Below are 23,376 nucleotides of genomic sequence, written 5' to 3' on the forward strand. Positions count from 1 at the left end.
AGGGCAGGAATGGGCACCCACCAGCTCTTAATAAACTTACTAATAAATAAGTTTTACCTCCCTTAACAGTGCCCAGGGAGACGTCTCCTCCCTGGGCTGGGGGGGGCAGTCAGCTCTTGGGAAGTTTGATGCTTCACCCCCTCTGGGTTTTGCCTCCCCTCTGCAATGAGGGAAACTCTGATCCCGCCTAAAGCACACGTTTCCCTCTTCAACTGATCGTCTCCTGCAGACAGCAGTTATGTTTTGTCAGACAACATAGCCAGAGCATGGGTTTGTTTTTTTTTCTTCCCCTCTGTGGAGCAGGGAAACTAATACATACTCTCTGTCTGTACATCCATCTCCCAGCTGTCCCTGGGGAACCTGAAGGCTTCACAGTGCCTAAGGAGGGATTGTTATTGTTATTCTTCCTGGCGTGCGCAGGGAAACGGCAGCGGGAGTCAGTAACCCTCTCAAGGTTGGCCGGGGCAGGACGGTGGTGTCGTGCCGGGCTCGGTGCTGGAGCTGGCGCTGAGCACAGGTCCCACTCCATGGGTACTTGCTCTCTTTGCTCTGTGTACATCAGCTAATGTTAACGAGCAGGGCTGCACAGCTCATTAGGGGCTCTTCTGGTGCCGCTTGCTAAGCCTAGGAAACTTAGCCCCAGTACGGGCTTTATACAATACATAGGTACCTATGCATCATGTACTTAGGTGAAATACCACCGTCCCAGCGTGTGGAAATCATTGGCCCATCTCAAGTGACTGCAGTGCGCTGCGACCTTTTAAAGACCTTGGTGCCGGCCCAGCAAAAGCTGGGAACATCGCACACCGCCTGCGCTCCCCAAAAGGCTGCGGGGTGACCTCGCTCACTTGTGCAAGAAGCTTGTCGTGCCGAACGCCGTCGCTGCCCCTCTTCCAGCTTGGCCGTAGCAGTCGAAATGAATTTTGCACGTTCCCTCGTGTTAGTTGTGCCCAGACTGTGAAAAAGGATTTGTGCTTAAGATTAATGTAGGAAAACCCGTACTGATGGTGCTACTGCCTTTGCCCTCCTCGTTCCCTGCCTTTCCCTTCCCCTGCACGAAACGTGGAGCGCTGCCTGGTTCATGCCATGCTTGCCCCCACCGGTCCCAACTTCTGTTGCCCTCTCTCCCTTTTTTTTTCTCCTTCACTCATTTTGCACTTTTTAGCCTCTCTTTCTTCTCTCAGCTAAATCTATGCACACTGTTTATAAAAGACCCACTGTTAAAATTAGTTTCCGACATTTGCTGTTCCTGAGGGGTTTTCTTTAGCAAGTTACCTCCTTTTTGTTCAATGTGAAGGTAATTTTCTGATGGGCACCAGTTTTGTTTTCTAACTGGTATCTCAATCTCCCTGCCCCCCCACCTCCAAAATGTTGCAAATAAGGTTTCTTTATTGTGGCCACAACATGCGTAGTCGTAATCTGCTAATTTAAAACAAAGCTATACATTATTAAACACGTGGCTGAAAATTATTAAACACGTGGCTGAATTTTTTTGGGGGGGGGAGGGTTGGGAGGGAGGCTATTGATTTAGTTATTTTAATGGTGAGAACCAAACGGCTCCACTGCAGCAAGGCCAAGGAGATTTTGGGGTGTGCTTGAAGAAATTTTAGGTGTGCTGTATGTTTTCGGGGCAGCGTGCTGTGCTTCATACAAAGCAGCTGAGGACACTATATCTTCAAATCAGCTTCTGCAGACAAACTGGATTGAAAATAAATAACTTGTATTCATTACTGTAATAGAACTGTTGATGTATCCATTTGTTTAAACCTAAAAATCCTCTAAAATACTATATCTCAGTGTGCTGCTTCTAACAACCTGAATATCCAGCACCTTTTAAAAATGCTTATCAAGCTTTTGGCTGTATTTTTCTCTCTATGTAGATGCCACAGTTCAGGTGAATACATGGTCATGTTTGATTAGGATGTGCATTAGAAATAAGTCACTTGCAGGGAAAAAAGCATTTATAGTTCTTGTGCATAAAAATAAAATGTATAGGACACATGAAATCTCAGTCTTTTATGGTAAACGGCTTACAAGGATATGTTAGAAGCAAAGGTAAATGAGCGCTGATTTTAAGTTTGTACCTTCTGAAACACAAAAGGGTGCAGCGCATGCGTTCCTGGGGCATGACGTGTGATAGATTATAGCGAGAGCAGCCTGAGCGAATGAAATTGTAATGGAGTTCCTCTTCTGGCTGCAGGAAATAGCTGTTATTTATCCTGTTTCCTAGGATGCTGCGTGCATACTGCTGTTTATTATATACTTAAAAATCCCTTGGCAAGTCAATAATGAATAAATGAACTTAAAGCCATTACAACACCCTCAGCATAAGGAGCACAAGCCGGGATATTTTTCAGTGTACTCTTCCCTGGGTTTGGCTGAGGCGTTTCCGCAGAGATGCTAACCTGGATAGTTCAAATGAGCAGTTTTGATTCTTTCTCCTGGCAGGTGTACGAGGCGGTCCCATGCTACACCGAGTGCAATCAGTATTCTTGGGTAGTAGAGCCGTGGTCTCCGTGCAAAATCAACAGCAAACAAAATTCCCTCCACTGTGGAGAAGGAATACAAACGAGGAAAGTCAGGTACGTGAAGACAAAAGCACAGGTATTCCAGATTAAAACCAGCTGATACGTACTTGCATAAAGCTGAAATATCTGGCCATCTGAGCATGGGTATGCCGCTGAGTCCAGTGTATTTCAAATGAAAAGCAACATGCATTTTTTTGCGGTGGTGCACAGGAAAAGCATCTCAGGGATGCAGCCTTGTGTTAGGATCAAGACATCTTTCAGGAAGAAGGCAGGATGTTTAAATTAGAATTCTTCAACCTAAATGCCATATGTACATAAAGCCCCCTGAGGTGCAAAGCCTCCATACTCTGATTTGCTAACATTTTCCCCAAGTAATGGCACCGCACGCACCGGCGTGGCGCTTGTTATTAGTGAGTATTCATTCCCCAGACACGGGGAAACGCTGAGTTATTTCCAAATGTCTGGGTGTTACTAGCAGGAGCACGAGGTTTGTTCTTGCTGGTTGTCATTTTCCGTTCGCTCAGCCGTCAGCTGATCAAAGTTAAAATCCCCCCGTGTGGAGTTTGAAATGCTTATTGAAAGTAGTTATTGAAATCTGTGAGTTACGAAAGCATGCCGTGCGTGTAGCTGGTTTTGATTTGCATTAACATGATTAATTCTACGTTTTGACCATCCGTGCTTCATATAGCTATTGTGTTGCATGTAGTGTCCTGTATGGACTCCTATATGGAGTCGAGCGGACCTGTTGATACTCATCACTTCTGCAGTACACTGATGATCCTCTAACGAAAACCTCTGTCTTCTGTGTAGGTGTGTGAGTGCTGCTGAGGACCACGGAGGGGAGGCTGTGCCCAACGCGCTGTGCAACCAGGCTGAAATCCCAGAGACAATGCAGAAGTGTAGCTTGTACTGCCCCAGTGAGTGTGCAGTGTCTGACTGGGGACAGTGGAGCAAGTGTCCGCAGGTAGGTGCCCCCGCTTTTGTCTCTGTGTCAGCGTTCCTCACGCGTCGGTCTTCTCTGTCCTTCAGCCATTTCATTAGATAGTTGTTTTCTAAGAAAGTAAATCATTTTCTGAGGGAAGTCAGGCTTAATGGATCCTGCCAGCATGGCTGAAACCGGAGATTTATGTATTTCTACAGAGCCTGAACTGTAGAAAATCAGTTAGTAAAACACATGGGTATTACTGTGACAGTTGATTCCGCTCATCCTCCCACTTGGTCTACAGGAGGGGACCCACACAAGTACAGCAGGGGAAGGGACCAGTATTCTCGCTGCCGTAAGGGCTGTCTGGGTTAGGGAATATTTGCCGGGGAGAGCTCTGTGAGTGATGTACAACTGCCATAACAACCTGCTGGTAAGCCGGCGTGGTGGCACTCCTCTGGACAGGTCCCAGACCCGAGGGAATGACAGCTCTCCCTTCGCAACAGACACCATTTCTCCTCCTCAAAACCTTGAGGGAAGATTTGAGGCAACAGCGACAGAAGGGCATGGCAGCGAGATGCCTGAGCAATTTGTCACGTCACAAAATACTCACAGCTTTGTGAATTATGCGAGGATTCAAGCCACCGCCAAGTGCTCCGTGTTTTCCTAAGTGGGCAAGATGGAAAGAAGCTGCAGATTCTGTCTTGTGAAAACTCTCTGGCCTCAAAGCATGTAATTTCAAACCCATTGTTTCTCTCTGATCGGTGCTGAAATAGGTGCCAGGTTTAATCTCAGGGGTTTTGTAATAGACTTGCGTGATGTATTTAAGCGACAAACATATATTCATTGCCCCTATGTTAACAGGGCCATTATCAAAAGTCTGAGTGGTTATTGGACAGGTATTTATACTACTGCTGACACAGGTAATTTCCTTCCATAATATTTTGTGTAGCGTATCAATATGCTTGGTAAGAACATGTCAAATAAAATCTTGTGTTTCATTTCCTGCATTCGCCTCCTCCTGAGCAGCACAGCTTTGATGAAGTATAACACTCCTGCAACCGATACAGATGCTTGGATACCTTTCAAAGTCCCACTGTGGTTGGGCTGTTTCTTTGCCATTGACTTTCTTTGGAGAGAGATAGATTTTCTTCATTTTAGCATGCAGTAAACTAATGCGGAGATTCTCAAGGCCACTGGGTGTTTTTCAGGTGCCTTGGTGGCAGTCAGTCAGTGGCAAAGGACTGCCTGAAGCTGTAAGCACCCTGGTATCCTTAAGACCCCCTGAATTTTTGCCTTTTTGGCAATGACAAAGTCTCTGTAGCCCACAGAAGCAGGAAAGGGATGCCCAGAGCTCGTGGGCTGCACTCCATCAGGCAGCATAGCTCTTGGCAGTCGCAGGGCTGAGTGCCACAGTCCCTGCTTCTCCTTGTACATCCTTTTGCCATGATAGATGTTAATTTGTAAATGTGAGGGCACCTGCATGCCAATGCAATTAACTGAACAATATGTTTTCTCAAGCTGTTCTGCAATGCTTTGTTGTGAAACCGAGATGACTGTGCGGATGGAGCATGTGTTTAAATAGTTCTGTCCAGATACGAGGCAATAAACAGCTTGAAGTTTTATGGACATATAAAACCCTCCCTTTGAAGAGTTTACGGCAGTGCTGTGTCCCTTTTACAGTTACTCAGGCTATTCATGTTCCTTTGGTTTGGAGAAAGGACCACACAGCACGGTCCCTCCCAGGCTGCACACGCTTAACATCTCTGAGGCAAGCACTGGGCTTGCTCTAAGTGCAGAACGGCTGTACCGTGATAGTGGTGTGTCTTCGGTATGTGTGGGGATGCCAGTGATGAGGGAAAAGGGAGGATGAGGGATCGAGGGAAACGTAGTGGCCAGGAGTGAGGCGTTGTCAGCACCAGGATAATTAATGCAACCCTCCGTGGTCACTGAGAATGGCCACAAGCTGGTGGACATGGTCAGTGGAGTTAAAAAAGCAATGGAGCCTACGGAGGATCCTGTTTCGTCTTTAAGGGAAGAGCTACGTGTGGTCAGTTGAGTAGCTCCACTGGCTGCAAGTGAGAGCTTGGGTCTGGACCTTGCATGGAGGGCCTACATGTAGACACCCAGATATAGGAGTCTGCATCTGGAGCCGAGTCTCTTCTTAAGCCTTTCGGTCAGACCTGTTGTGCCTCCGGTCTGCTTGATGTGTCTTCTCACAGAGCCCAGAAAACCGTATCAGTAAGTTTGCATGCGTAGAACCTCTTGCTCATTAGGACCGTCTATTAGGACTGTCTATTTAATTGGTTTTGAGGGAATTTTGCTCAATAGCAGGTATAGTCATGCATGGGTTTTGATTCATGCCAAACTGGAAGTAAATGCCTGTCTTCTGAGGATGTATAAAATGCTTTTTGAATATTCACCAAAAATCCATTTTCTAAGCGCGGCTCCTTTCTCTTCCCCAAGTAATCAAAAAAATTTGAAGGACCACATCATACTGAAATGAAAAATCAAAACCGTACATCCTGGTTGCGCTTTTTCAAGTACATTTACAATTTGTATGAAAGTAGTTGGCACTTTTTTAGTCATAGCACTCTTGTGAGGCAGCTGTCAAAGAGCATTCTGGGAAATCTTCCTGTATCACTGGTCACATTTGGCTTGCTGGAGATAAAGAGGATTTATGAAACTTGAGAAATTCTAGTTTGTAAGAAATGAGCAACCACAATTTCAGCCTCATCTTTGCCTGAGTAGCTCCTTGATTTGAGATACTTAGCTAAGATTTTGGTCAGGTGAGAATTCTTTTCCATTCGCTCTGGTGTTCTGCTCATATTTTATAGTCCTGATAATAAATTTATCCTGATAGCAGAATAACTAACTCTTATCAGCTGAATATAAAAAGGCCTTTTAGATTATCCAGTTTACCTTTTGTCAATATGTCATTGAACTCTGGATACTTTCCAGGGTATTACTTAGTTTTATCTTGTAGCAATACTCTTCCCATGTGAATTTTCCACTTTTGGGATAGTAAATGATCTTGAATCATGTTGAAATCAATGAGTCATAAAGGTGGCAACTGCTTTGTCACTAGAAAGTGTTTTCTTCAATACTTCTTCCTGCTAAAACATTGTATGTGTTCTGCCTTTTTTGGCTGCATTTCCCTTTTGCTTTTAAATATTTGTCTTTCTAGGGTGGTCTTTTGTCATTTCAGATGCTCCCCCAATTCTTTTATGTTTGTTTGCCAAGCAAATTGCAATTTTTGCATCTTGGTTATAGTGCTATTTAACACTGCTACACAAAGCTAAATTTTAATGTCTCCTCTATGGCACTTTGCCATGACCCAGAAATGCAGCTGTCTGAAATGTAATACTTCGAGGTTACTTTTGAGGTTTTATCTCTTTACTGGATTCAAGAAACTCATAATTACTGATTTAAAGCTTCCCTATTATTCTCACATTCTCTGTTGCGAGAAGTAGATTCAAAATGGTTTTCCCTCTGATTGAAGACTATTTTTTGGCTCATAAAGTTTTCTTCTTTGTCACTAAGTAACATCCACATAACTTAAATATCAGGGCTTTAAAGCCATTTGAAATAACAGTTTGAAGCTTGGTAGTTAGAAAAAAAATCATGAGCAAATTAGATTGACTTGCATTTTGCTTCAGAGATTTTGCATTCGTTCCAGCGACAATAGCGTGTTCAGTCAGACATCATCACTTGATTGCTCAAAGACCCAGCTAAACAATCTGGGAGCAGAAATCCTATCATCTCTGTTACATATTCAGTGATCGAATAACATGCACTACCTGCGGTGTCTCGACTTTGTATTCATCTGACTTGGAAATGTAATTAATTGACTTCAATTGAATTCATCAAAGCATTCTTAAAAAGAGTTAATATGCGAGTTGTGCTGCAAGTCCCTGAAATAATTACCTCAAATTTATTTTGTTAGCTCTCTGCTGCCGTGCGGATAGCTGTCGCAGCCCCCGTAGCCGATCGGAGTGGCCTCCTTGTTTGCCTCAGCTGTTGGCATTTCTAGCAGCTAATTCTAAGAGGTCTGAAATTAGTTAATTATAGGAGGTTACATGTCTGGTGAGTGAGAACAGCTGTCTCTGTTTCAGCGAGAATTTTCCTCATGGATCAATAGCGATGTACAACGCTCAGGACTTGTGACAATTGAGTAGTTATTCTCTTGAATTTGCAGGATGTGTGTGTGTTGTAATATTGCAATAACTTGACAGTATTAAAAGTAGCACCCGGCAATACAGCTGACCCTCAGGTTTTGCAGTGACTTTAGTCATAGATGCGAGTCGGAGTCATTATGGTTTGGAAACGCTTTCCCTCCCAAGCCAACTGGAAGAGACGTTGTGGACTTGTGTAGACGTTGGGACTCATTGAAGTCTTCATCACGACTGGTACCTTTATATGTAGGTTTGGCAGAGGACCTGCAGTATGGAGGCTGGACTGAAGAATGAAGCTTGCACAGAGTTGTATTTCTAGCCCAAGAGATAATTTATTCAGGTCAAGCACGAGAATTATGCTGGTCCAGGGCTTTTCTGGAAGAACGTACACTGCTCATCATGCTTAGCTGGGACTGGATTGGGTTTTTTTGTATGGCTTTATCAAAAAGTGGGTACCTGCTGTATTTTTTTAGATTCATTGTTTTATTTTTACTCATCCTTATTAACAATCATTTTTTTAAAAGTAATGGTTATATATGGAGGCAGAAAAGGTTTCAGAACATAGATGCATCTCAAAAAGAAAATTTATGCAAATGCTTTTCATTTTAAAGGACTGCTCGTGTTATTGTAAATGGCTTGTTAAATTGTTACAAAACATCCACATCGGCATGAACAGTATAATGGTTCATTGCACTGTTAAAAATAGTCAAATCCTGTTGCTGCCAATGCATTTACCTTAGTTTGAGGCTATAGGTTTCCTTATGAATAGCCAGTTAAATATAATGTGGCCAGCTATTTAAAGTGCAGTATGCATTATACAAGCCGTTTGATAAATTAAACAGCTTAAAGGGCTCTCGAATGGGTTGCAACCTTTGTGCTGTACAATTATGATGCATATGAAAGCCTAGATCAAGGGACGGCTTTCAAAATACATCTTAATGTGTGGTGTGTTAACAGCTCTTACTCTGGAACTTAGCACTCGTAACCTGGCAGTTTTACTTTATTTAATATCCTTCTCTTCCAGAGCAAACTTTCGGTGCTTTGTCTGTTATTGTCTGGAGCAGAGAGGCTGGATGCATCCTTTGTGAGCGTTTGTGTCCCTCACTTTTTATGTTAGTTAAAAATAGTGACATGGTGGAAAAACGTGATTGGCTAAAAGAAATCCCCCAAAAATGCAGTAGTTAATAGTGCCGAGAATTCCTCCATAGAATCAAGTTGATGGCTTTTATAGTTTCTAAATGGTCCTTTGGGAAAACCACAGATTCATTCTTACCTTAACATTTTGCATACCTCTCAATGCTTCAAAATATTATGGTCTCTGTAGTGGTTTATATAATCTGGCCTATAGATCCCTGGCTCTAGCTCAACATTTTCACACTTCATAAAAAAAGATAATGAAGTAGGCTGAGGCAGTGCAGTTGTACATGTAAAGAAACTTAACTGTGTCTGTCTGTGTATGAGGTCCTCTTGCTGTAGGCTATTCATGTGCGACCTGAGTTAAGTCCCCATTATTATTTCCAACCAGAAATTAATTCTGTTCCTATCATCGGTACTAAAGGAAGCACATGCCTGAATTATACACCCTGTTGCTTACAGTCATCAAGAAGGAATCTGGACTAAATCCAACAAACCACATAGTCTGTAAAACTTAACTGCCAAACTGAGTCGGCACCTGACCTTGAAGGTGCGCAGAGTTCTCCAGGCCTCTGACCTTCTATCTCCATGCACCACAGCTACCTTCATTTCTTAGGACTTGTTTCCTCTCATATTTATGGCCAACTGGCACCCATAGTCATCGTCCTTCTCTGATCCATACATCTTTCATCTATTTCTAGCCTGGGTGGTGTTGGAAGTGGGTTTCACTTGTCCAGAATAGAAGCAAAAATTGGACAGAGGTTTTCCACTTGCTGAGCAGGTACTAAACTCTGATGGTCCCCAGGCTGCAGCAAGAATTCCTTGTCCTTCCTGGTAGCAACAGCCCTCTGGCAAAGTCTTAGTTTCTTGGAAAGATCAGGTGAAGGTGCCTGAGTCTCCAGAGTTGTTCTCATTGCAGTTTGCTGGAGACGTCCCTAGAGCTGAGACCCAGGTGAGAAGATGAATTTCATCCCACCTTCTTTTCTTTGCTTTCCTCTACATGAGGTCTGGGCAAGAGTTCCTTGATCTGGACCTCGGCACAGATCAGCAAGCTCTGTGCGCGTGGAGAGCTTCAGCACCTGCATGGGGTTCTGCAGTGTGCTCAGTTCAACCATCACCTGGCTTTGACACTGCCTAAATCTACCTTAATAAATCATTGCAATCTAAGTCTATCACCTTGGCTTTCAATTTCTGCGTAAGGAGATTTGCTGTTACGCCCAGTTCTATCCCATCGTTACATACCAGATTTCCCAACTATGGAAACTAGTCACAGGATTTATAACCACAGGCATAAAAATAAGTAGCATGACCATAAGGAGATGACCTCAAAAAATAGAAGTCAATGTTAAACTCCCACTGCTGAATGCTTCCGTTGTATGTACCAGCCTTTCCCTTAGCAGTGTTGTTGGCCGCATCTTTTCCTCTTTCCTTGCGCTTCCACTGTAGAAGAAGTGTTGGCTGATGCTGAGCACAAGCCGGTTGTTACTACCTCACAGGAGGTAATGGCTGACTTAATGTAAAAATAATTAAAAAAAAGCTTAATCTATGATCAGTGAAAGTAGTTGTTATTAATAGAACAGCAGGAAGTAAAATAATGTCTTTGAAAGTATAGCATCCACTTAGTGGGAAGAGAGGAGTTGTAAATGAAGATACTCAGTAAAGGATTGCTGAATCACAGTGGGGTTTATTTATTTAAAGCCTCCAAAATTGTAGACGCATATGTGCTTGTGATAAGAAACTCGGATGCCTCGTGGGGTAGAGCAGATCTAGTCTTGATCCATGTGTCTGAATGGCACCTTCACTGTTTCATATGGAAAAGTGTTTGAACAGTCAAGTTGGTTTTGTCATTTTCTTCGTTTGTGAGAACATTCAGAATCAACCCCTTCTGTAATCTTGCCCAAATCTTAATTCATTCTGTGATAATTGTTACCTTAATTACTTAAGTAATATTTCTTTATTTTGCTGCCTTTTCTATAATACTACTGACTGCTGCTTCTGTCCTACCTCCTAAAAATGTCGTTTGCCATTGATGGCGATTGGTTTTCCTCTCAGGAATTTTTAAGATCCAAATTCAGGACTAGATACGTACCATTGGTAGTGATGGCAATGGTGGCAATGGTGACACAATATCTCCCTCCTGCTATGCAGCTTACACACTTCTCTCCGTTATTGCTTGTTAATACCCTCAGCATCTCCCCCCTAGAAACAATCCCTCCTCTTTAACTCTTACCGTTGTCATCCCTTAATGACTTTGAGTCTGCCAAACCATTTCTCAACCTTTGCCACGTCGTAAATATTTAATTTTTCCAGCCAGGATTTTGGAGGGGTCCTGCAGGAGTTGTGCACCCAAGCCCATTGAGATTCCAGGGTAGCTGAATACTCAGCCCAGTCTTGCTCCTTTGAAAATCCCAGCTTTCATCTTTTTCTTTGCAAGTCATTCCCTCCTGCCGCTTATTCAGTTCCATGTATATTTGGCTCAATTTTTACATAGTTAACTTGAAAGAGTAAGGCCAGAAAATCAATTATAAAACTAAATTGACTTCTCAATTGACGTAAAGAGAAATTCAACAAATAATATTACAGGATATTAGTTACAGTTTGCCGACTTTGAATTTTTGCATGTTGCCCGTGTACTCAGCTTGATGAAATGAACACTTTTCCTACAGAGATTCTTTATTATTCAAAACTAGTAAAAGTGGGGAGCTTATCGCATCGGCTCTGGCCTCCGAACAACATGGCTCGTCGGCACGGTGAGAACGCCAGCCTCAGAGCTGCAGTAAAGCGGTCGCTTATTTGGGCTCTGGCAAACACAAGATAGACTTTGACCTGGTTGAGTCACGGCTGTTAAGCTGGTCTGCTAGCCACCAGGAGGACATCTGAGGGGCAGAGTGGTCCTGCTCGCCAGGAAATCTGGGCAGATGTAGGCCCGCCTGTGCAGCGCTGAGCTGGGTCAGTGCCCAGTAATCGAGCGCAGCGGGGCGCACGCTAGATGGGGGGAAAAATACTATTTTATTAAAAGAAGTTACTTATCTACAAATGACGCATATTTTCCATCTGCAGGTTCTCATTTTGAAGGGAGCAAAAGCAAGTATTTCTGAGATGGCATCGACTTAACTTCTTTCACAGCATTCATTGATTTTTTTTTTTCCCTTTGGTAACATAACGCAGAGAAGCATTAATTAGGAGTAGTTACCGAGATACCTTCTTTGATTGTTTTTGTTTGTTTGTTTCATTTGTTTTGTTTTACTGGCGAATCATTTAAGTTATCAATGTTAGTTGTGAGGATGAACAATCAGATTAGTTGTGGAAAAGGCAGTAAAGTATTGATAAACACTTAGCATAGGTTTAATTTTCAGATAATTAAGAGCAAAAGGTTATTTTAGATGACCATGGATATTCAAATAAGATTATAATTTAAAATGATTTGACAAGATGTGTGTCAGCAATAAGAACGTAATAGAATTTCCTTCACTTAGTGTAAGCACAGGGAAAATAGGATCTGACAATGTATTTTAAGGCCAGACCAGACTTTTTTCCTATTTGCCCTGATATTTATTCTGTTTAGTTATGCTATCATCTGTGCAACCTATCCAGTTTACAGCAGTCTGAGATCTAGATTTATGCTGCGGTGCCATTACTTTTCTCTTTAATATTCACAATACAGGAATTATCCATACTTTCACCCGTGCAGGGTTCAGTGTTTGCAGGCAGTTTGTTGTATGATAATAAGCCTGTGGATTTACACTGTTAGTTATTATTTGTAATTAAAGTACTCTGTAGAAAAATCATGTTTTAAATTCCCAAGCATTTATGAAAATTTATTTCTATGTGCATTGGTTTTTTGGTTTTCTTTGCTATTCCTGAGCAATCTTTAGTCCTAATGAGAGACTGTTAGGAATTAAATAGGTCATCTTGTTCAGTAAATGGCTGTGAATACCTTTAATAGGGATTTATTTCCATTAGGTTTGCTTCCACCGCTTCCGTGCACCCATTCCCGCTGTACTGGATTCCAGGAAAACTCTGCTGAGTTTCAGCGGGTTGGAGCCCCTACCCTTGGGGCTGCTTTTCTGCCCCAGCCTTGCAGCCGTACTCACCCTGCCTTCCGAATAAGCTTGATTAGGCTTTTCCTTGTGATTTCATTCAGTGAGACAAAGCAGCAATCCTTAGTGCCCTTCATCACCAAATAGCCTTGCCCGGTGGCACAGGTGTTTAATCTTTGGCGCTGTGATTCCTTCCTCCTGAAATAGTTCCCCTTGGCACGAGACGTGGGTGGGACAGCCGGGCTGGGGACACCAGCAGCGACACCGTGTTCCCTGTGGCCCAGCCAGTGCTTATGCTACGTCCCCGAATTCAGTAAACCAAGGGAAAAACATAAGAAATGCTTGGCTGGGTGACACCGCCGTGTGACGTCCAAAGAGCAGAGCTCTCTGCAGAGGAGGGGTAAGCAGGAGGCTGCGGGAGGGGATTTGTGGGGATGAGCAGATGCTTTCCTCTACGTAAAGGGGATGTTTCCTGCAAGGCAGAAAATGTTTTGTCACTATCGCTAAGTCTGCAGCTGAAATGGAAAGCAAAACAGTGCAAGAGAGTGAGGATGGGGGACTGCTAGAACCAACCAATGTTCATGCCTGTGATGTGCAAACACAAATGAAAACCAGCCTCAGTTGGTTCATATTCACATGAAAATGTAAACAAGCAAATCCTGATTTCTAGGCCAACGTCGGTGTTTGTATCGCAGACTTTGAAAAGTCACTCTGTCTTCTTGTCAGCATCATAACGGATCTGCAATTACAAACATCCTTCCTAGAAACGAAAGTTTTGCTGTAATGTCAGTTATTACTTAAAAATGCATTAATTGTGCCAGAAATCATGTCCCGTTGTCCAGTGCTATGGCATTTTACTAGAAGGCTTGGGAAGAGGTGGAGAGTAGAGCACAGCGAAATGGCACGGTCTTTATCCCACTGTCCCCAAGGATCCTTACAAAAGGTTGTGTAAATAGATAGTATAGGAGTGCCTAAAAAAGCCAAGTCAGGGTGGACAAAAGGTGACTTTTAGTCATATTGGATTCTTACCTTTGAACTGCATTTCTTTTCCTTCATATGCTTTTAAATATCTTCAGAACAGAAGCGTGATTACGTCGTACCTCGGTATGGCTGCGGATGTGCATGTGAGAACCCCAGGCTGTCAGTGTCTGTCTGTATGATTTACTAGGGTCTCTTGTACTGTCCATCACTTTTGCATATAGGTGTGTGATCCGAATATTATGCAAACCCGAACTCGACAAGTGCTAAGGTCTTCTGTCAATGCAAAGCCCTGCCCTGAAGACTCACAAATGAAGCCATGTATTCTTAACCAAAATTGCTTCCAGTATCAATACAATCTAACAGGTAGGTATAACTTTCCAGTATACTCTTGGCAGGAGGAGACACCAATTACAACATATATTAAGCTGATGTTCTGCTTTTCCAGATATCTTTGCATAAAAGATTCAGCTCCTTAAAAGCTTTCTCCTGTTGTGTTTTTGGTTATGTTTGCCTGTGGTGTTGGTTAAAGCCTTGACATCAAAAGAGTTATGTGTAGACATCACTGATTTCACTAAAGCTAATTACATGCCTACATATTTATTTTTTTTCGTCCACAACTTAGTGGACAAATGCACAATTTTTAATGTAAGTTGTCCTTGCAGGTACACTGGAAATAAAATGGGTTAAGTGGGATCTCTTCTTTTTGGTGGGTTATCAACAGAATTAATTACAAAATCCCAGTTAAGAGAGTGTGATTCTGGTGAAGCCAATACTACCAGCAAAAGTCTGGTTTGAAGGCAAATACGGGTTATATGGGTGGGCATAGGATATTCAGAGCAAATGCATTATTTAGGACCTTAGAAGCAATTAGATCTGTTGCAAGCAAGCTAACAACAACAACAACAAAAAATAAATAAAAAAGGGGAAAAAATGCTTTTGCTTTGACCAGCTCGGATAAATGAGAAAGGGAGAGAGAAGAGAGGAGATCTAAGAGGAGTTTGGGGGCTGGTGGGAAGGGAGAACAAAGCGGGAGAAAATGTTATATCTGAATATAAACTCAGCCTGTTTGAAATAAAAGCCCTAGAAACACAGAGGCAGCAAGACGATGCCTTTTTTATCATCACATTTCAGAAATGCAGAACATTTATGTGTTCATGTTTATCAGATGTGGAAGACACAAAGCAATAGGTTTTCTTCTCGTATGCGTCCCATTTGTTGGTGGGGTAGGGAAATTTTTTTTGGTTGTGTCCCGCTTTTTTATTTTAATTTTACATGGCGTTTTAAGGCTTATTTTAGTTTAGTTGTATCCTGACCATCGTAATTTCAGACAAGTAATAAGACACGAATTTTCTTCTACTAGAAATGCCATTTTTATTTCACGAGTATTAGGGCTTGGTTTTAAATAACAGAAAGCTTTGCCTTGAGACAAGAAATACGTTAAACCAGAGTTACCCTTCAGAAACTTCCCCAGCTGCTTTATCAAAGTGAAATTTTACTTCAGACAATACAGTCTTGTAAATGCGCCAGCTGGGCTGAACTGATACACTTTATCAGCATTTAACAGTTTGCTGTGCACTCTGAGGTACTGGTTTTGTTAAGGGGATAGCTGAGTGCAAAGTAAGGAGCTTCTCCTCCACGACTTGCTCGGTTTTAGGAGCAACTTTCTTTTGTGGGGGTTGTTCTTGCGTTTGGGATGACCTGGCATGGGGAGGCGCTGCGTTTGGGGAAGGTAACCCCGTGTGTTGAGTGAAAAGATGTGAAAACCGAATGTGGGTTGCAACCCGCTGCATGGCGTCCTTTGCTTTGTGTCCGCAGGCTGGAGTGGGTGCCAGCTGGGTGCCAATGCCGCCTGTGGGCAGGGAGAGCGGCGGCGTCTCCTGAGCTGCCAGCGCAGTGACGGGGCCATCGTCAGCATGCAGCAATGCCAGCGGGTGAGGATGGCACGCGTGTGGGGCAAGGGAACGCCCGGAGGTTAATTTTGTTTCTAGGAAGCCGGTGCGTGCTGATCCGTGCCAAGACACTGTCCATAGATGGTGGAGAAGTTGTGTCTGGTGCTGGGAGCGCAGCAGTTGGGTGCTTTGGGCAACCAAAGCATCCGCAGGGAGTTAGTGGGTGGTTTCACTCCTTGACTCAAAGGGGAGGTTTTGGGGTTGGAGTAGCAGGCATGGGGCACAGCTGTAGACCCTGCACCATAGCTCAATCAAAGCTGGCCACCAGCGAGATTGTGCCCTACTAGAAGTTTGGGATTGTCCTTTCAGAGTAAGACCCAAACGTTGAAGGACTCATAGACGTGAAATGCTTCAACACTGAAAATGCTTTCACCAGTGGCACCCTCAGAAAAGTCCCTGCAAGCAACAACATTGGCAACCCACTGGAGTCCCTGCCAATTTTCGGTTTCTGGAGTTGGTGCCCAGCCATGGTAGGAGGTGGCCGGGGGGGCCTGGGTAGGCTGACACCTGTGTTTCCTTCTCATCTCACAGCTTCGCCTGGAGAAGCCCCTGCAGACGAGCAGTCGGTGCGTGGTGGGGTGCGCGGTGGACTGCCGGCTCTCGGCGTGGTCAGCCTGGTCGCAGTGCTCCCACACGTGTGGCGCCGGCGGTGAGTCCCCACCTGAGCCCCTGCCCCCTTTCCCCCGCCCCCTGCTTCCCCCCAGTCCCAGAAGCAGCCCCCGAGCAAGGGTAGAGGGCGCCGGGATCGCCCCAAGCCGCTCTGAACCCTTTGGAGGTGATTTTGGACACTCTCAAGGTCCTGAGGTGTTGGAATTTTTGAACAAAGCAGGCTGTTTACAAAATACTGAAAAGTGAAAAAAGCAGTTTAGGAAACCAAGTGGACAGATGCCTGGGGGATTATTTTATTAATTAATTCAGACTCTCAGAATTCAGCCATAGGAAACATTAACCCCAGAGAGAGGAGGAGTATGTAGAGCTGTCGAAGAGCTGGGGAGAGTTACAGGATTCTTAAGAAATGGATAAATAACTAAATACCAATCCTCTGGTGAAGTTACTTTTAGTAACATAATTACATCCCATTGAAGGAAAAAAAAATAAGACTATTTTTATCATTTAGTATATGCCTCTGTCTCCATCTTGTATCCACAGGTCCCTTAATGCTTGTGTGACTCCAGTAACTTCAGCGAGGTTTTCTATAGCCGGTAATGCTCACCAGCATACAACAAGTGAAAGGATTAGGACCTTTTTTTTCTTAATTTATATGATTTAAAAACCCCTTTGAGTATTGACGTCAGGAAATGCGTTGAAGCTTTTATTCAAAATAAGCTCGTGACATTATTTCCCAGGCTTCTGATGTGCATTAGATGTACAGCTAATGGTCTTTAAGATTTGAGAGCCATAATGTATATTTGAATCAGATTCACTTAAGGTCAAAAAGAAAAAAGCTCTTAACTTCCATAAAGTGATTCCTTCAGATGGATTTCGGAGATCAAAGCATGTTACAGAAAAAGCTTAATATTTGGATTAGTGGTGTTCTTTCTTTGCTGAGCTTTTAGCCCTTTTGTAAAGTAGTGCTTTCTTAACAGAAATGAATAATTCATAGACAGTGTTTTAACAACAACACGCTAGGAATACTATTAATTCCAAATTTTATTTTTCCTTCAAAATGCATATTGGAGTGTTAATGCTCATGTTGCTGAATGGACTTAAATTATTTTTTTGAGTGTTCAGTCACTTACTAAAATAAACAGAGCTACGTGTGCAAAAGTTGTAACTTCTTCATGGCTTTTAGCATGCTGAAGGAGCAGCTTGGCCTATATAATGCCTGGAGGATTTTTTTGTCCTGAGCTCTTACGTTGCATAGTCTGCAAAGGGGCGCACTCAAGTAAAGGTATGTTTTGTATTCTGCTCCTGATCCTGAAATGCTTATGCAAATCCTAAAGACTGGTTAAAGAGCTGATGATTCCCAATGCATGTAAGGAGCAACCAGTTACTTCACATCCTAAATCAGAGCTGGGCCTCTGCAGAGGAAAACTGGAAACACCCGTGCCCTGCCGAAGCAGAACTCAGCTCTTCCTGGGAGTCTCCTGGCTGTAGCTGCCAAACCTCATTAAGGCTACTTGAACCGCACAGTCAAGCCCAAGCTGAGCTCAGTCTATGGGTCATCTTCTGGTCCTCAAAGATCATAACTCTGTTCTACTGCTAGCTAGAGAGCTGGCTTGTATGGTTCAGGACATAGTCGTGTACAATTTAGAAGCTGGAGATACTGTTTTCTGAACCTACAGGAGCTAAGCAGCTGGGAAAGTCTTAAAAATTGTGTCATAAGGAAGCCAAGTTTCGCTCAGTCCTTTTCTGTCATCTGAATAGCTTTGGAGGGACCCAAGAGTCTTCTGAATCTCATCCCAAAGCAGGAGTGTCAATGAAACAGAAGTACGTTGCAACCAAGTTCTTCTGAGCGCACGATTTATTTTACTGCAGCCCCAGTCCTGATCTGAGTTTTGCTGCAGCACCCATCAAGCGTGGAGCTATGCTGATACCAAACATCCATGATGGAGGGACCTGGGCACCCATCCTGCGGCCGTGGCCTTTGTGTGGTTCCAACAGCAGAAACGCTGTCATTTCAGCTTCTTTACTGAGTTCCAGTTGGTTATAAATACTGCTTGATGATGGTATTATCAGAGAAGACATTAATTATGTACTCATCTATAGGTGGTGCTTCACAGATAAATACAGTAAGGGTTTTCTACCTGAAGGTTCATAGACTACAATACCTTCGAAATCATCATGAGTTTCTCACAGGCATTTGCGAGAATAGGATGAAGCCTCAAATTAGGGAAAACCAACAGATGACAATAAACGAGCTGTGGGAAGTAGCTGTAGGAAACACTGATTCAGCTCCCCTTTGCCAAATAAGTAATTGCCCACTATTTGATAAAGCTAAAATGTAGGACTCAGATGCACAGTTCTCACAAATAGTTCACAGCAAATCAGCTGTACACACCGTTTCTGGCTCTGCTCGCAATAATATTCTGCTTTTCTGGCTTTTCTTGGAGAGTGTGTGAAGGGCCTGCTGAAGTACCCTGAACGACTTCAAAGAAAAACAGAATTTAAGTATCATTCAGATCAAAATTGAGTGTTGCTGGATTTACGTTTTCTTGTGTTTCTTAACTCAGGCACTGTTGCTAACATTTTTGTCCTGTCCATCTCTTCCAGTAATGGTTGGCTGTGATACATTTTAATGGATGGCACCTTTCTCTTGCTCAGGTTTTATTTTATGGAACAATGCATTTAAACATGAAGTGGTGCTGCTGTGTATGTGGCACTGACAGCTAATACGGTTCTGGTACACAGCAGCCAAAGGCGAATATATTGATTTTTATAAATGATGATGAGTAAAGCAGATCTCTCTTTCCTGCCTGTGCTGAGCCTACGGAGACATGTAACTGATCTTTGCCGGTTGCGGCTGTAGTTCTGGGCAGCATCTGTTCGGGATGCTGGCTAGGGCTTTAGGCTGACAGTGGGTTATATATTAGGGTTCCATATACAAGTTGCTGTACCGCTATGAAAAGACGTATGGTATTGCGTTAATGGATGATGCTCCCACGGCCTGAATCAAAGTTACTGGAAAGATGTTTGGTACAGGTAATCCCCAGCAAATTGTATTTCCTTTGTTAAGGCAAATGAATGCACGAGGGTGCTGAATTGTTCTACGTAAACGTTTTCCAATCCTGCATGATTTCTCCCAGGTTGTCTAACAGGAGTGCTAAATAGTATAGGAACACCTAAACCCATGCTTTGCCACTTATAAAGCTGACTTCATCGGATAAATTATGGGACTTACCCAGGGTTGAACACGCTGCCGTGCCTTGCTCAGTCCTCAGAGCCCAGAAGAGACGGTAGCGCGTTGCAGACACGTGCGCCCCAACACCAGGCTGACCCTTGGGACAGAAGTGAGGGGGACAAGGACGTGCACGACTGAAAAACCTGGTGGTTATGTTTTTCACTGATTCATCACCAGTTTGGGAAAGCATTTTTGGTTTTGCCATCTGAAGAAGAAACCATTACAACTTTTTCTCTCTTGCTGCTCAAACTCGTTCAGCTCCAGTCTGATGGTGCTGGGAGGCATTGCTGGAAGAGGGGCCACCAAAACCTCTCCTAGAGCTGTGGATGCCCCAGTGCCTGCTGGTGGGACTGGCAAGGTGGGAAGCAGATGAAAAGCCCCGTTTATCACCAGTGCCCTTTGCTTGTGACTTGGCCTAACCTGACCTCCAGGGCTGTATTTAAGTAACTTGATTCCTGCTCTGGTCTTGCGGTTGCTTGATAGGGTTGTGTTTGATGTGCTCTGCTCACGCTCATCAAACAGATAAGGACGTGTCAGTAATTTTGACTGGGATGAACTCTAGCAGGGTTTTTAATCATCTTGGTTTCAGCTGCAATGCATCGCTTTGTGGGGATAAAATGCAAGGAATGGCAAGATTTATTTTTGTGGTAAAAAAATGTTATTCTTCTGATTTGAAAATATGATCCTATGTTTCTGAGATGAAATTTTAACCGCTGATGCAAAACAGGATTTTAAGTGACCCCCATTAAGCCTCTTTTTTCCTCTTTTCAAAACTAGTGACAGATTTGAGGATACGAAGAAATACTTATTTTCAATTTTCAGCACACTTTCTGTCTTAATTTTTGTATCATTTGACACTGCAGAGCAGAAGAAACAGAGATGTGGCCAATTCATGGGGAAATTAAAAAAAATTCATTGGGAAATTAAAGAAACAACTAGGATTGCTTTGACTCTTCTGGAGTTTGTATTGGAAGAAAAATAATTTCAGATGCAGTGAGATTCTGTTCCCCATAGGCAGCATAAGATAAGGTATTTAAAAAGTAAAAATGGGGAGTTCTTCTGTTACTTGAGTGGTAACTGGGCACCTAGATAATGTTTATGGAGTGAGAAAAAAAAACCAGAACTTTAAGAAACTGACTGCAATGATTAAAAGATTTCAATGAAATTTCTTTTTTCGATGATTTATTCGCAGCATAAAAAGAAAGCAATAGGCTAAATGAGTTGACCATTGTGATGTAGTGAGTTTGGATGGTTTGGATAACCAAGTATAGGAAAATGAAATGTAAATAAAAACAGAAGGGTTGTTAATTCCTCTTAAAAGGAAAGTCGTGTTTTCTGTTCAGTGATCTTCCCCTTTACGTTTTGCTAGAAAGATGTTAAACAGAGTGTACGAAGGGAAATTATTTCTTTAATTAAAATAGCTTGATGAATGCTTCAGGCTTTCAAGTCCCTCCTAATGAAATCAGATCTTTTAAGCTGAGGAGGTGTCCTTTTCCGTAGCTGCCGTTTCGGGAGCCTGTGCCTGGCGGGGCCGCAGAGCTCCCTGGCCAGGGTGAGCCGCCTGCCCCAGGGCATCCCAAAAAACCCCGCAGCCAGGGGATTTCCACGGTTTCCCAGAGAGCCTTGCCCATTGCTTACAGTCCGCAGCATTCAGAATTAAGGAGAATCTGCCAAATTTGGTCCATTGCTGGAGAGGAAGAGGCAGCTGATTTTGGCCTGCTGGGCAGGGGAGGGCTGCCGTGGGGTTTGCCGGCAGCGCGCTGGGGGGCTTCTCTTCCCTTGCTCTGACCCCTGTGAACCGCAGGAGTTTCTTACCTTTCCTTTCCTCTCAGCTGGTAGGAATTTTTTCCGCCTCCTAATGTGTCTGATTCTGTGATGGCTGAATGCACAGTCATGTGGATCAGAGCTTTTATCATCACTCCTGTTACAAACTCCCCAGGTCCAGGGGAGTAGAAGAGGAAAAAAGAAGTCGTCTTAAAATTGGCTTAAATGGGTTTAAAAATGGAATTCAATGGGTCAGAGCAAGGGAATAGCATTGTAAAGGTAAGAGAGCTTGCTAAGGTATCCATTGGTAGCTTTTTCAGGCGTGTCTGCTTTTCATTTTTATATGCAAAAATCATTTTGGAAAACCCTGCTCCGTAGACAGTCACGATAGCAGTTATTAGCAACGTACCTTAAAGCCAGCTGCAGGACCGTTAATTAAAAAATGCGAGCATAAATAGCTGGGATAATACAAAAAATAGCATAAATGATCTGGCTGAATAGCGCTTCGCAGGGGGTTTTGCTTCCCCCCCGGACTCTCCTCTACTCGCGATTGCAGCTGAATGGCTGCGATACAAATGGGAGCGCTCCGCCGCCACACATCTCCGCTTTCCGTTCCACTGAGATAGCAATTACGGCTCGCGTCTCTCGTGTAGGTGTGTGCCCTTATTACCCAGACTTTTTATTTTTTTAACCAACTCTCAAATCCATGCCTGTTGAAAGTCAAGACAGAAATTTTATCCCCAGCACTATCTTCTGCATCCCGTTGCATAAGGGCTTTTTTTTTTTTTTTTTCCCCTCACTTTTCTTTTTAATTGGAGCCGGGATTCTAATTGAAACATTTTGAGTGAAAACATTCCTGGAAGTAAATGGACAGCAAAGGAGATGGAAATGGAATTGCTGTAACTTTAATGAATATATTCAGTTTTATTATTTCAAAAGTAGTAACATAATTGCTTTTTCCATTCAGTGGTTGAAGAAGTTTTCACCAATAATAAATAGGATTTTAATGGAAATGGCAGAAGTGGTTATGGACGGTAATAGCCACTAGTGTGTTTGCAGTTTTCAAATTAGATGCACGTAATTGGTCATAAAAAGAAAATTTCATTTGTTAAAAATCTCTGGAAACATATTGAATGTGTAACATTAGAAACTATGCTGCCACAGGAATTATTTTCTTGTCATATTTAATAGTCAGGATTTAGTCAAGTATTTAAATGTGTTGCATAAACAAATAATGTATTTGGAAAACACACAAAACTGTGTTTAAAAAATGTGTTTGAAAATATCGGTGACGGCATCACTTAGACTTAACAATTGCATCCATAATACCCAAGTAGTCTTCCCAATTAATTGCTTTTTTTAACAGTTTTTAGTGGTGGAAAATGAGCTAGGAATGCTGATAAATCACAAAATCCGCCTGCCTTTCTTCCTGCGGGTGTCCTTCACCATGTCCTGTCTTCTCCCCTCGCCTAGGCCAGATGGTGCGTGGGCGCTCGGTGGTCCTGCGGGCAGTGGGCGAGGGCAGACCCTGCCCCGAGCAGCTCACCCAGCACAGGAGCTGCCCGGTGAAGCCCTGCTACAGCTGGCTGCTGGGCCCGTGGTCTCCCTGCAGGGTCCAGGTATGGCTTCCTCCAGCTCTCCCCGAGGGCTCCTCGGGTTCCTCGCGGCCGGGGTCAACGGCAAAAATCATCATTGCATGACAGGACGGATGGAGGCTGCCGCTCATGGGTCTGAGGCGTCTCTGTGGCCATTGAAGGTGCTGGTAAGATTCATAGGAAAGCAGGGGGAGTTCAGGAGTGGTGAACCTCTGCACCTCATCTTCCAGCCATCGGCAGTGATTTATAACAATAGGAGTTCTGGTACCGGCAGCTTATAGAGGTATTGAAGATGATTTACAGAGTAAATGTGCTTGAGTGAGCATAGTCATGGTGACCTATAATTTAATTATATATAATATATCTAACAATAAAATAGATACGCTAGATTTCAAGGGAGCTTACTCTTTTTTATCTTTTTATTTTCTTTTTTTTTTTTTTTTTTTT

At 43.2% G+C, this 23,376-nt stretch overlaps 1 protein-coding gene across 1 annotated transcript in view; it reads left to right on the forward strand.

Annotated features, from left to right (window-relative positions):
- THSD7B (thrombospondin type 1 domain containing 7B) overlaps positions 1-23,376 on the forward strand; it is a 271,160-nt gene that overhangs the window by 233,598 nt on the left and 14,186 nt on the right. The window contains exons 15-20 of the mRNA XM_009642486.1: positions 2,449-2,582; positions 3,339-3,492; positions 14,002-14,143; positions 15,596-15,711; positions 16,261-16,378; positions 22,808-22,953. Coding sequence (XP_009640781.1) covers positions 2,449-2,582; positions 3,339-3,492; positions 14,002-14,143; positions 15,596-15,711; positions 16,261-16,378; positions 22,808-22,953 — 810 coding nt within the window. The remainder of the gene's footprint in view (positions 1-2,448; positions 2,583-3,338; positions 3,493-14,001; positions 14,144-15,595; positions 15,712-16,260; positions 16,379-22,807; positions 22,954-23,376) is intronic.

Source organism: Egretta garzetta, unplaced genomic scaffold (assembly GCF_000687185.1).
Source record: "Egretta garzetta isolate BGI_Z169 unplaced genomic scaffold, ASM68718v1 scaffold197, whole genome shotgun sequence".
In the NCBI taxonomy this organism is placed as follows: domain Eukaryota; kingdom Metazoa; phylum Chordata; class Aves; order Pelecaniformes; family Ardeidae; genus Egretta; species Egretta garzetta.